Source organism: Ascidia mentula, chromosome 9 (assembly GCF_947561715.1).
Source record: "Ascidia mentula chromosome 9, kaAscMent1.1, whole genome shotgun sequence".
In the NCBI taxonomy this organism is placed as follows: Eukaryota; Metazoa; Chordata; class Ascidiacea; order Phlebobranchia; family Ascidiidae; genus Ascidia; species Ascidia mentula.
The window spans coordinates 12,672,024-12,684,743 of record NC_138574.1 but is presented as its reverse complement, the minus strand read 5'-3'; the positions used below and the strand labels follow the sequence as shown (position 1 = coordinate 12,684,743).

General features: G+C 38.0%; 3 protein-coding genes across 3 annotated transcripts; 2 read left to right on the top strand and 1 right to left on the bottom strand.

Moving 5' to 3' along the window:
- Positions 1–587: 587 nt before the first annotated feature.
- Positions 588–6,420, top strand: LOC145914614 (uncharacterized). The gene is made up of 13 exons (XM_083002433.1): positions 588–656; positions 799–1,089; positions 1,351–1,544; positions 1,763–1,886; positions 2,612–2,855; positions 3,194–3,316; positions 3,689–3,879; positions 4,193–4,336; positions 4,524–4,607; positions 4,689–4,847; positions 5,207–5,324; positions 5,520–5,677; positions 6,079–6,420. Exons 1-13 carry the CDS (start codon positions 588–590, stop codon positions 6,418–6,420), a joined length of 2,241 nt encoding a protein of 746 aa, XP_082858559.1.
- Positions 6,421–7,038: 618 nt separating this feature from the next.
- On the top strand, positions 7,039–7,794 carry LOC145914698 (U6 snRNA-associated Sm-like protein LSm2). The gene is made up of 3 exons (XM_083002516.1): positions 7,039–7,121; positions 7,262–7,420; positions 7,649–7,794. Exons 1-3 carry the CDS (start codon positions 7,119–7,121, stop codon positions 7,772–7,774), a joined length of 288 nt encoding a protein of 95 aa, XP_082858642.1. The 5' UTR covers positions 7,039–7,118; the 3' UTR covers positions 7,775–7,794.
- A 425-nt stretch (positions 7,795–8,219) lies between these two features.
- Positions 8,220–11,691, bottom strand: LOC145914697 (guanine nucleotide-binding protein-like 1). Its single transcript, XM_083002515.1, has 14 exons — positions 11,499–11,691; positions 11,302–11,433; positions 11,025–11,180; positions 10,690–10,841; positions 10,514–10,585; positions 10,310–10,440; positions 10,148–10,221; positions 9,968–10,075; positions 9,804–9,902; positions 9,615–9,740; positions 9,351–9,529; positions 8,978–9,125; positions 8,573–8,713; positions 8,220–8,512 (listed from the first exon to the last, which is right to left on the bottom strand). Exons 1-14 carry the CDS (start codon positions 11,566–11,568, stop codon positions 8,220–8,222), a joined length of 1,881 nt encoding a protein of 626 aa, XP_082858641.1. The 5' UTR covers positions 11,569–11,691.
- Between the last annotated feature and the right edge of the window lie 1,029 nt (positions 11,692–12,720).

Here is a 12,720-nt window from a genome sequence, read left to right as displayed (position 1 = left end):
GCCATTTTGTATATAGTTTTAGTATGAATGCCATGTGCTTCTGTGCGTTGCAGACACTACAAATATTAGTTTTATTTCACAACCCGCGCATCACTATTGGCATGGCAAAGATTTGTTTTGTTGCAACAAACCAAATATTGTCCTGAATATAATGTTTTGTCCTAGTTAGCACCAAATCAAAAACAACCCACAGGTGTCTCTGTTTCAATACAACTGACAATGTAAGCTAATCTCAATTCAGAACGGTTGAAGGATTCACATACGTTGAAACAATAAACCGCCGACAGCTTGCCCGCCGAATTATTCGTGTACTTAAACCTACTTCCATATAAAAACACATGCTACAAACAACCCTGATGGGCCGATAAACCGCAATACAATTTCCGGGTTTGGATTGCGTGTTTGTAATACTTCCCTGCTTCCTGCAATAGGTTGCTCCAATGCTTTATAAACTGCACATCACACAGTAAGTGCTGTTAGTGGACATTTCATTGTCGTATTAGCTGCTTCACCACATTTTTGCAAACTTAACAGAAAATAAGATTACCCGATTGAGCAGGTTCATTTTCCGATACGAGTTTCTAGGCATGGCTACGTTTGTTAGAGACTTATCTTTAGTATGGGCTTGTTTAGTTCTTATTGGCAGTATTCAAACGGTACGTATACATCGTTGAGTGGTTTATTTAAAATAGTATAACGCTACATAATACAGCCAATTAGTGAAACATCATTTTACTTTAAGATAAAACGATCACCATGAAACATGATTGCCACCGTTGTCTTTTTTTCTGTTTACAGGTCCAAGCCACAGATGATAAATTCGCATCGTGTCCAAGACGAGTTAAATTCGAGGAAATTCCTCTTAATCCAGCGCAGGACGACGTTTTTTTCCTCGACTCTGTAGATGGAAGTGACGAGGCGAATGGAAGAGTTTCCTCTCCCATCAAAAACCGAGGCGCTCCGTTTCGAACGCTTGGTGGCGCTCTGGCAAAGATACGCCGGACAAGACGCGGCGCGAACCGCAAGGCGACGTTGTTCATTCGAATGGGAAATTACTTTGTTGATGATACTATTGTTTTGGATCGAAGGGTAACACTGTTGTATATTTTTATGTTGTAGTTGGTCACTGCGCTTTGTTGGTATGATAAGCTAACTTTTTTGGTATGGTAAACTAACAAAGCAAATGATAAACTAAAATAACGATTTTCAAGTAAGCCATGATAAAACAGAAAATGCTGGTTTTTGAACTGTAAGTTATGTTTTAAATCTTAATTAATAATCTCAAAACTACATGCTAAAAGAACTACCGTAGTTATTGAAAGAGTATTAACTAACAAGACTTTGTTGTAGGATGCGGGAATTCATTTGGTTGGTTATCCATTCGACCCCGAAACTCCGAAAATAGTCGGCGGAAAGCGAATCCACGGTTCGAGTTTTCAACCGGTTTATCGATCGCACTTGAATCACGTGGTTTACGTGGCATCTTTCGAGGGCAAATGCTCGAAACACGTGTTTCTCGGCAACAAGCGTCTTCTCAGAGCAAGGTAGGTCTGAAAAACTTTTCTCCCAAGCTGTTATCTGTATCATTTAACAGCGAGAAATCACGGCCATGCTGGGCGACAAAGTTTCTTACTTTGTGCACTGTCACGGATCAACCAATCAAGAGACCCTGCTTTTAGGGAAATATTTGTCCTTGACAGAAAATCGATTCGATTCATCCATAAAATTTACCGTTTGACCAAATGATTTCTTCGTGTTATAGGAAACCGAACATACAGCAATGGACAGGCAACGACCTGACAGGTTCTGGTCCTTATCTCCAGATGGCGGATATCCTTGAGACAACAGAACTGTGCACTTACGAAGGAAAAAGAAGGTTTAAGCAGGTAATGTTAAACGCTATACAACATCTACCATTTATTGGCAAATAGGCCTACTCAGCCTAAAATTTAATCTACAACAGTTGATACACTATAGCATGCATATCTGCATGATGATTATGATAATACTTCGTTATGACCGCACCGGGATTTGAACTCAGGATATCCTGGGCACGAATCCCGATCAGGTTTTTTTCTTGGTATATGGGTCGGGCGCTTGACCAATGCTGCCAAGCACCCGCCTCCAAGTCTTTTATATGTACTGGATGACACCGGAAGATACTTTTACACCGGGTCACAAAGTTTTTTCCAAACTTGATCCACATATAAGCTTATGTAACATAGAAATATGTGCGAATAATAATGCTACGATTTCGTGCTGTATTTCGACTCAAATTTATAAACAAAAATAAGAGGTGGTGGCCCTGTTTACGCCTTATCATTAAAATTCACCCAGTTTTCTGTTTTACATTGACTTATATGTGGATCAAGTTTGAAAAAAACTTTGTGACCCGGTGTAGTAGTATTTTTCGATGTCACCATTACACAAGCGTCTACAAGTGTCGACATATATCTGAGTAAAGTTACGAGTCCAGTAACTCTGTCATGGTATTCAACATATAAGTGCACATAAAATAACAATGGGGCCTTAGTTTGCGAAACGCTTCTGAATTATGCAACTTTTGTGCCTATTATTAACCTTTTCTATATACAACAAATACCACATACAGATGCATTGTCCAGAAGAGAATAAGATGGGATTTTATTTCCGTTCGGGTGACATCCGACAAGACTGGAGTGCATTGGATCGGGGTGAAATACTTCTATTCAATGCATGGACGGCACAAAGAGGTCGCATCGCATCTGTTGATATTGTAAACAACGTTCTGCGTTTCCGAAATCCTTTACGCTTTCCCATTGGAATGCATCCCAAGCCGTCCGGGTACAGATACGTGGTGGAAAATATTTTCGAAGGTAGACAGATTCTGTGTTTCGTGTGCAATGCCAACGTTGCTTGCCGATGATACAGTTACTGCATTAACTTTTGGCTTTATCGGGTGATTTTATGTGTTTTGGTTTGTATAAATACTAAACTTTAAATCATCTTGACTTTTGACCGATAACGTCATGTTTTTACATTTTTTGCACATTTTTATCTCACAAGGGCCCTGGAATTGCCACAATGCTTTCTTTCAAGTAGGACTTGTTTAATAGCTGTAGAGGAATCTATATTGTTGGGCATCGTTTATTTATCCGCAACAGCAAATTACTTTAGTTGCTTTCTTTCAACCTTTGACTTTCCACCTTTGCAGAGCTTGATGGTGTTGGTGAATTTTATTGCGATCAGGAAGCTCAGCGTTTGTACATTATTCCACCAGATGGCGCCCTAGACAACGATGACGTGTTTCTCGCCCAAACCTCGGTTCTCTTCCAAAGTAAGACAACTTATATTTGTCACTGCATGGTGTTTAAAAGCGTTATTTAGCGGCACAACACAGCCTTTATATTTGCATCATTCAGTTGGGCTAATGTAGGTGAGCTATTGTTACCAAGTTATCATGAATTAGCTCGGTAGACATCGGCATAGAAATTGTTAATTTTACCTCCTTAGTATAGTATGGCAGTACATGTGTACATATAATGTCTGCATTAATAAAGCCATCTTTTGGTATATTTTATTGCAGGTTAAGGCCAAAACCTAAAAATAAAGGTCACATAAGGAAAGTTTGCCAGAGCGTCATTTAACCCACCGCAAAGTTACACTGGAAAAATTATTTCAAAAGTTTCCTTCGATTTGAATCCTTTAGTTCGGCGAACCAGTCACATCTCCTTCAGCGGTCTGCAATTCTCCTACACCCACGACAAGAATTTCGAGGGATACAACTCTAAACCTGGAGCCATACAAATAGAAGACTCCAAACATGTCACAATCGACCGGTGCCAGTTTAGTAACATTGGTTACACAGCAGTGTATGCCGAGAACGTAATAGGCTTAAAGGTACGTCAAGAAATGTGGTGAGCAGATCAAAGGCTATAGTTTAATAAACTTTTATTGTGAACTTTAATGGTTTCGGGCTGATAGAGATGGGTATTGCATGAGTTAACATTTATTCTTTGACATTCGGCATCCCAATATTTCGGGCATTTCGGGATCCTTTTTTCCTTTCGGGAATCGTTGTTTTAATCCGGTTTCTTTATTGACAGACCAAAACGAAAAAAAATAATCTGGTAATACCCAAAGTGAAAAAGGGCTTTTAAAAATAAGATGCTATACTGATTAAATTTGGTTGCAATTTTTTATGCAATTGCAGATCATCAACAGTCTGTTCAGAGACTTAGGATACCAAGGAGTTAGCGTAGAACTCCGAAAACGAAACGACCATCCACTGGCAACCCGAGATGTGATGATCCATCGAAACACCTTCTACGGTTGCGGCGTTTCTGCTATGTTTCAGGTAAAATTTACCTAAAAAACGATTTGAGCCTCTTCTGTTTCATTTTACGATTACATCTGAAAATACGTAATATTTTTTTTTGCCAACATTTTAGTTCATACAGGGCAGTAGTTTGTTTGATCAGACTGATTTTTTATTGAAATAGTTACTTTTGAGATGTGTATTTTAAACAAAATCTTTGTGGTAGCCATCTTGCGTCCACGTGAAAGGAGTAAGAAACATTCGCGTCACGGACAATGACGTCAGTCACACGTCATACGCTGGAATTAAGGTACTTAATTTTTATTAGTCGTGTGCATTATGGTAATATAATCCATAGAAGAGATATTTATACAACGTTTGTCTTTTACAGGTTGGATGGCAAAAAGTCTTCACGCTGGATCACGTGACACCCGGAGAACACGTGTTTTCGATAACGGGCAACAACATTTACAATTACGGAAACGCGATATTGAATGATTTCGCTGGAGTTTATCTGTCATCCAACATGCACGACTGCGGGTTGATTCAGGTAATATTACACGAATAACGTTTTGATATAAGTCAAATGCCCACAACTGAAATAACAGGCTGCCAAGCAGAAATTGAAATCGTCTGGGTTGTATGGCGTTTGATGTTCATAAAGTTCCAAGACAATTATCAAACGTGCCGTATCAGTCTATATGTGTTAAATTCTTTCTCTGATTGGCAAAAAAATCTGACAAAGCGAGGGAAATCGCGAAAGCTTGTGTACTGTTTACATTACAAAAGTCAGTCTTTTACAAAAGAGTGCCAATTAGAGAAAGAATTTAGGACAATTATCGTAATCCATCAAATCATACCGATACAAAATTATCTATTTCGATAACCATTACCAAAGTACATTCACAGGATATGTCGATATGTCATATTCACGCTTTAATTGAGAACAACGTCATACATCATTCTGAAGCATATCAGTATGGGGCGATGGGAATTTATGGAGACACAGCCGTTTCATCTCTTACAGGTATAATTACACAGGAACTGGCACACAATAAAACCTAATTAAGGTTGGCTATAGCGCCTTCCTATATCTGTCAAACACAAAAGCACGCCACAAAACGTTTGCCTTGCTTTTTTTGAAGTATAAAACTACAAAGATATTTGGGTTTACGTTGGGGCATGGTTCATATATTATTATTACATGTCTTTAATTTTGTAGTGAGAAACAATTGGATGTACCATCTGTACGATACGGCAATAAACTTTCACTGTGGACAAAACAACGTGGCAAGCAACAACATGATTCACCACATCAGCAAGCACAGAGTATTTGGAACTTGCAACGGTGCCGTTGGACCTGGGGGAATACCCCGTCAGGTAATTCAGGCGGTTAATTGATTTAGAATGAAGGCTGACGCGAGACTACTTTGTTAAAAAGGGAGACGAGGGACGTTTCCAGAAGTTTAATTTAAGGACATATGACAATAGTAGTGAACAACTCATCAATTTCTTCTCGATGAGTGGTTCCCAAACTTTTTGAAGTCATGTTCCCCTTTTATAAATGATTAAGTCCGGCCCCCTTCATTAATTTGTCTGGACATCTTGTGACGAACTACTTGCGCATTTCTTTGAATAAAAGATGTATGTGGCGTAACAAGTAGGAAAAAATATTAATTTGTGCCTTCACGAACCCCTAAAACCATAATATGGACCCCTTGGGCCTCCGCGAACCCCAGATTTGCATCCACTGTTTTTGACATTTATATGCTTCTTTGTAGAACCTTACATTTGAACGCAACGTGATCTATGTGGACAACCGCGACCCGCGAATGTTTTCCAACGGCGATATTTGGATCAACGACGTTCCAAAACTCGACCACAACGACTACTTTTTTCCCTCTGCCACGCAATCTGAAATCGACGAATTTTTTCCCAAGTACATTTCGTTGGAGCAATGGAGATATCAAACCAACAACGATATATCTTCTGTTATGGGGGATCCAATTTTCATGGATATAGAGGCACAGGATTACCGACTAAAACTAACTTCACCTGCTTTGGGTATTGGAATAGAATCTGTTGATCTCAGAAATGTTTTACGTAACAGCGGAGCATGCTAACACCAGCATTTGCTGGGCCATGCTGTGCTAGGATATTTTCTTGCGACTGAAAAACAGTTTTTCTTCAAATGTTCGTTTTTTTGTGTGAATTTAGTGTGAGTTTATTCGTGCGCAATAGCATTAAACTTATGGTTCTTCCATAAAAATATTTAGAATAACAAATAAAGGTTTAATGGAAACTTGTTTAAAGAATTCGTGATTGGCCACTACAATAAAAAAAAAGAAATAGAAACATGATTTCCTGATTGCACTGCGACACGGGTATGTTAGAGATAGATGCTGTTTGACTGTTGAAATGGCTTGCGAAGACTATTGCTATATATGTAGCTATGAATTAGTGTTATGAACAGGGTTGCACTATGTGCTGATTTTTGGTAAATTGATGCTCCATGGCAAACGTTTTACGGCGTGTTTGGGCGATTACGTCGACAAACAAATAAATGCATCAAGAAAAAAAATCAATAATCCCGTAACTAACATAATTCAGCAATTCGACTGAAATGAATCACAAATTTAATCTACTGTGTCATCAAACAGCACCGTAATTAACGTAAACCTTGTAAATGCAAATAAAAAATACATAGCTCTCATCCAATTATTTTTCGCCGCATTGCCGCTAAAAAAAGAAATTTTGAGGAAAAATCGTTCGTAAATCGTAGTGGTTATCAATCGGTCGGATACAGTTGTCTGGCAAAAACATGGTGGGTATTCATGCCTTTGTGACATATTGTCAGCCTTAACCACTTACGTAGCCTATTTGAGTTGTAAGTAACAATATCATATCCTAACAGAAATAAATTGGCTACTTTTCCGCAAAAATAATTTATTGTTCGTTTTACAGCTTTTTTACTCATTTTTCAAATCCTTGGTGGGAAAAGACGTTGTGGTGGAACTGAAAAATGATCTCAGTATTTGTGGAACTTTACATTCGGTTGACCAGTACTTGAATATCAAACTACAGGACATCAGTGTCACTGATCCAGAAAAATATCCACATATGGTAAGTAGAAAAATTTAACTGTTACACCTAAGATAGGCAAATACATAATCATTCCATTTGTTTGTCCTATTTTTCAAAAGAACAAAATTTTTGTAACAAACATTAAACAACTTGAAACCTGAGCTTTTTTCCATTCGGTTGTGCACAATGGCGTGGAAAAATGACTGTATATATTGAATTATTGGACACCGCTATAATCATAGGTTTAGTAATTCTATGTTTGTGTAGTTGTCAGTTAAGAACTGCTTTATCCGAGGATCTGTGGTTCGGTATGTGCAATTACCAGCAGATGAAGTGGACACTGCTTTGTTACAAGATGCTGCCAGAAAGGAGGCAGCGCAAAGCAAACAATGATTAAATGCAGTCTGCAGATGTGAATGCAGAAATGTTGGGACTCGGCCTTGTGGAAAGACAAGAGGCTGCAAGCCTGAAGCCATTGTAGAAGTTACAATATTTCTTCTGTTAAAATCTGTCTCCACTTTTTTATCTTTATTTTATTTTCATATTTTTGTGATTACAGTGACAACATTCATTTTTTGTCTTGTATGAATTTAACAAGAAATTAATTCCCAACAGAATACTTTGCAAACTTATTGCACTGCCCTTTGAACAAAAGTATAAGTACAGCTTGTAGAAAGTTCTCAGGTCAAGCATTAATTGATTGCAATTTTTGTAAGGTCTGCATACAAGACACCAAAACACTGCTCATTTTCATAATATCACCATCATACACTACCGGTAAAGAAAACGTGCCACAAATTATCACTAAAAGTTATATGCATAAAACACTAATAATACACTATTCATTTTCCATCATTGCCAGAACAGAAAACTGATTGCTCATTGCATCAAAGTCATCCTGATCTAAGGTTTTGTCTGCATCTGATTCTCCACTTCCATTATCTTCTGGGTCAGAATCCTCTGAAAATCCTGATAGGGAATTGCTATCAGCAATGGAGTCTGAACTGTAACCTACAAAGTCCTCCAAATGCAGATGTCTGCCCTCTGCATCACAGGGTACAATGCCATGAAAGTGGCCTGTGGTTCTTAAAGCAAGGAGACCTATTGTGTTTTCATGTTGCTCCCATAAACCTTGAAACAAAAATTGCAACCATAAAACATGGATAGAGTTTTTTTGTTGCACAAATTTACCCAGATGTTCAGTAAATCCAGGTGGGCGCATGTACATACACAGTCGTCCATCTACTGCCATGCGGAGGATGCTGTTTGCAGCACGATACACATCCGGTCTTGCAGCCTTGGCAGTTTTGTAATTCCTTTGATTTGCCCAACCTGACAATAAATAATAAATAACCACTGAAGTACATGTACATTTTTGGTTGATATTATAGGTAATGTTTCCAAACATTTACAAAAAAGTTTGTGATTCTTGCTTTGACAAAATACCAGCAATTAACTTTGGGCTTCATTCGAGTTTTAAAACCAATCACCCTATAACCACAACCACTCTTTGCATCAACATATTTTTGTTACTGGTTAGGTGGCGAGAAGCACCATGCTAACCAAAAACACCTGATTAAAATTTGGTTTCATTACCTTCACACACATCCCATGGAGTCCATTCCTTGCTTCCAGTTGGGTGTTTAAGGCGAAGTATGTTTACCAGATTAAGCCGAGCGGCTAGATATCCCACAGGGGTGTATGGTTCCCTGACTTGTGAAACCGGGTAGATTCCGGACAGGACCTATTGTGTCAAAAGTTTCATTGAGCCAGTAGCCATTGTTCACATTCACAGCTCTGACAATGTTGTGTTTGTGTGATCATATTATGTGTGGGATCTTTAAATACATGTCTAAATATACTGTACACAGAATACATTTTTTTCAATCTGATTTTTTGACATTCTAGGCAATCTACACCAAACAATTTACAATTTTTTCATATTTTTCCGCAAATGGAACCTATGTACCTGCAGTTGTTTATCTATCAAAGATGGAAACACAAGGCCAGGTGAATCACAGAGTCTCACAGTCTTTGTAAGGAAGTAGGTTTGAAAGTACTTTGTGTGACCTGGTGTAACTGATGTACTGACAACCTTCCTTCCGATCAGTCCATTCATCAAAGAAGATTTTCCAACGTTGGGGTGACCTGAAAAAACACATGATGAAACCCAACCATTTAGAGTTGTTTTGGGCTTTTTAATGTGAAGTTTGTTTCAAACACTTTAACCCACCCACAAAGCCCACAGTCAGTATCCCGTTTTCAAATGGTTCTTTTTGTAAAGGTAACACCAATTCACCATCACCAATGTGACCATTTGGGTTTTCTTCCTTCACACCTACAGTCATGTCACCAGCATCTATATAAAAAATATATGCGATTATCAAATCTATGACCTCAATACAACAATAAAAATAAATACCACCACTAGAGGCGTGATGAGCAGGAGATGTATCGCTGCTTGAAAATCCTAGCTTACTCAAATCGTTTTCAATTTTCTCTTCCCACGAGCTCATGTCAACTTGTAAAAAAACAGCATCCACGGTTATATATTGTCCAGGAAGTAAGGTGGGCATGGAAGAGTACCTTTGTCACCACAAATGCCTTTGCAAATGCTCAATAATTCCTTGGGGCCAATTTGTGTTGTATAAATCCGCTTTTTGGGGCCAAGCCTCTTTGCCAGACTGGTTTGACCTGTTAGGTGTATTTCACAACAACATACATGAAGAAAAAGGTTGCATTTTGTCATTATTTTTGCACACTTACTTTTAGATGCACTCAGCCTTCTAGTGTCACTAGGAAATGATGTAAACCACACAATATGTAGATGTGGAAAAAGTCTGTTAAAAACATAATATTGGATGCAATCACAGCATTTTCTCAACACTTTTAAATAGTGCTTTTTTAACTGTAACATGAATCACAAACTCTTTGAAATAGGATGTCCATGACGCAGCCACACTTGCTGGCACGAGATCGATTTTGTTGAGCACCAAAATTAGAGGTTTCTTCAGTTCCTCGACAACGTGGTCATAAAGTGCAGGTGAGAAGTGGAGAACCTGAACAAAGAACAAACATTTGGATAAAAAAAAAACACACAAATGTTGTAATAATTAAATGCATGCCACTTACTGGATGCCTTACATCAGTCACCATGACAACAACATCACTCATTTCCAACACCCTCCAAAGCTGTCGCCATGTCTACAATAACAGCATGTTGTGTTTTGTAAATCTTTCAGAACATTTTGGGTTTATTGTTTTTTTTCTATTACTTCAATAGAAAAACAACATTTTCTGTTATTTACCTCAAGGTTGTGTTCAAAGTAACTCAGGTGTTTGTCACCGAAGTTTTTGTAAATTTCCTTCAGGTATTTTTGGAAGTAAGCATTCTCTCTGCTCTCCAGCTGTGCTTTGGACATTTTGTAACTCCAAGAGGGTCTTTTTGGCATGTCCAGCTCTAAAGGCATATTCAGTTGAATTTTAAAAAGATGACTACCATTCCACAGTGTGGACCATACCAACAAAATGTAAAGAAGTTTATTTATCTGTCTAGCAGGACATAATATTCACATGGCACTATTTTTCTAGGTTTTACAGAGTTGCTCACAACAGAATTTAAAGTCAATAAACAAATACATACCGGATCCAGGTCTGTATATTTCTTTGATGTCTGCCTCCTGTTCTTTTTCTGGCACAAACTGGATGGGAACAGTTTGTGCCTCATATTTTCTGTTTTCAATCTCAGCCCTAGACTCACAGCTAAAGTTTAAGCGATACCTTTCTGGATTGTATTCACCTACACAAGAAAATTTAAATTATTCTACCATCCACATTTGAAAGTGTTTATTAAACAAAAAAATTAACTTTGCTTGTGAGATTCATGAATTGCAATATATATATATATATATATTATGTACCGGTTCTTCCTTGATGTTGTGTTGTTAAAGTTGTACTATTAGTGCTTTGAGCAACTTCTTTTTCATCAGAATCTTCAGAATTAGTTGCTGATTTTTGCCATGTTGACCTGGTAAACTGGTGGTCCGAAGACCCTGCCAAAAAACCTTAGTCATCTACATGAATCACGCACCTTTTTTGACATCATTATTTAAAATACCTTTCTTGTTGCGTTTATCTTTAAGTTGCTGTTTCTTTTGTTTTCCACTGTATGGTTTCTTTCTAGGCATTGGCCACAGAGTTTAGCATAAATGTGCAGGATGGCTTTCTTCACCCAACCTACTTAAAAACTAGCAAGCAGAGCTAATTAAACTTGAAAAAAAACTTTACACAATGTAGCTTCCACGAACGAAGCTACCAACAAAAAAATTTGGAAAAATTAACTGCTTTGTTTTAAGAATTTTAAACCTTTTCTGTGGTTTTATGTATTTCTCGCCAGCGTTCAATAACATTTAAGCCAAGACACTGTGACAACGCTTTCGCCAAAAATTACAACTATGCAACGCAATATGGTTACGCAATAAGCATCGATTGTTCGACACTACGACTGTCATGAGTCTGCGATGTCGCAAAACTATGTTTTCGTATTACGCCAAACTTCAATACGTACAACACCAGCTGACTTCATTGTTCATTCAATGACACAACACCATCATAGACAACTTTTATGGACACAGCTCCACGCTTCAATAATTTTATCCGTACGGACACATTTTTTAACCAGATTTATTTGCAACTAGTGTAGCGAACACAGTGTATATTAATATGAAAATTGTCATATTACATTTACTACGCTCTATACTAAATTATAAACCGAACCGATATTGGATGTACTTTTGGTTAAAGCCATTTGTATTTCGCAAACCCTATGTTGTCAGTAGGTAATCCAACAGGCTATACTTGCAGCGAGCATCCCTGCATACACCACAACAACCATGCTTTGTTGTTATTTCTCACGTCGTATCAGCGATCAGATTATTGTTGAACCTTTTTCCCCTTCTTTGCCAGCTGGCGGTTTGCCACGTCGTTCTATTTGAAGCCCGGCGGTATTCTGCGTTTTGCTGTATGTTCAATAACCGTCACCACAGTAGCACAGCTCATACCTTGTTCAGAAATAAATGTTAATTAACGCGAATTCCCCAAAAAGGTTAAAACTAATATCAGCCATGGGTGTTTAATGCAATTGAGCAAGTTTAAAATTGTTGTCAGGCCCGAATTATTAATAACATTTCTTTGGAAATAGAATTTGTACAATCAGCCGCGTAAAAGATGTTAACTGCCTGTTGTAATATGCCATAGGTTCACCTAGAACAGGGTCACTGTCTAGTGTGCATATAGATCGTAGCCCAACGAAATAGTGGTGCACCAGGGCCTATAAAAAA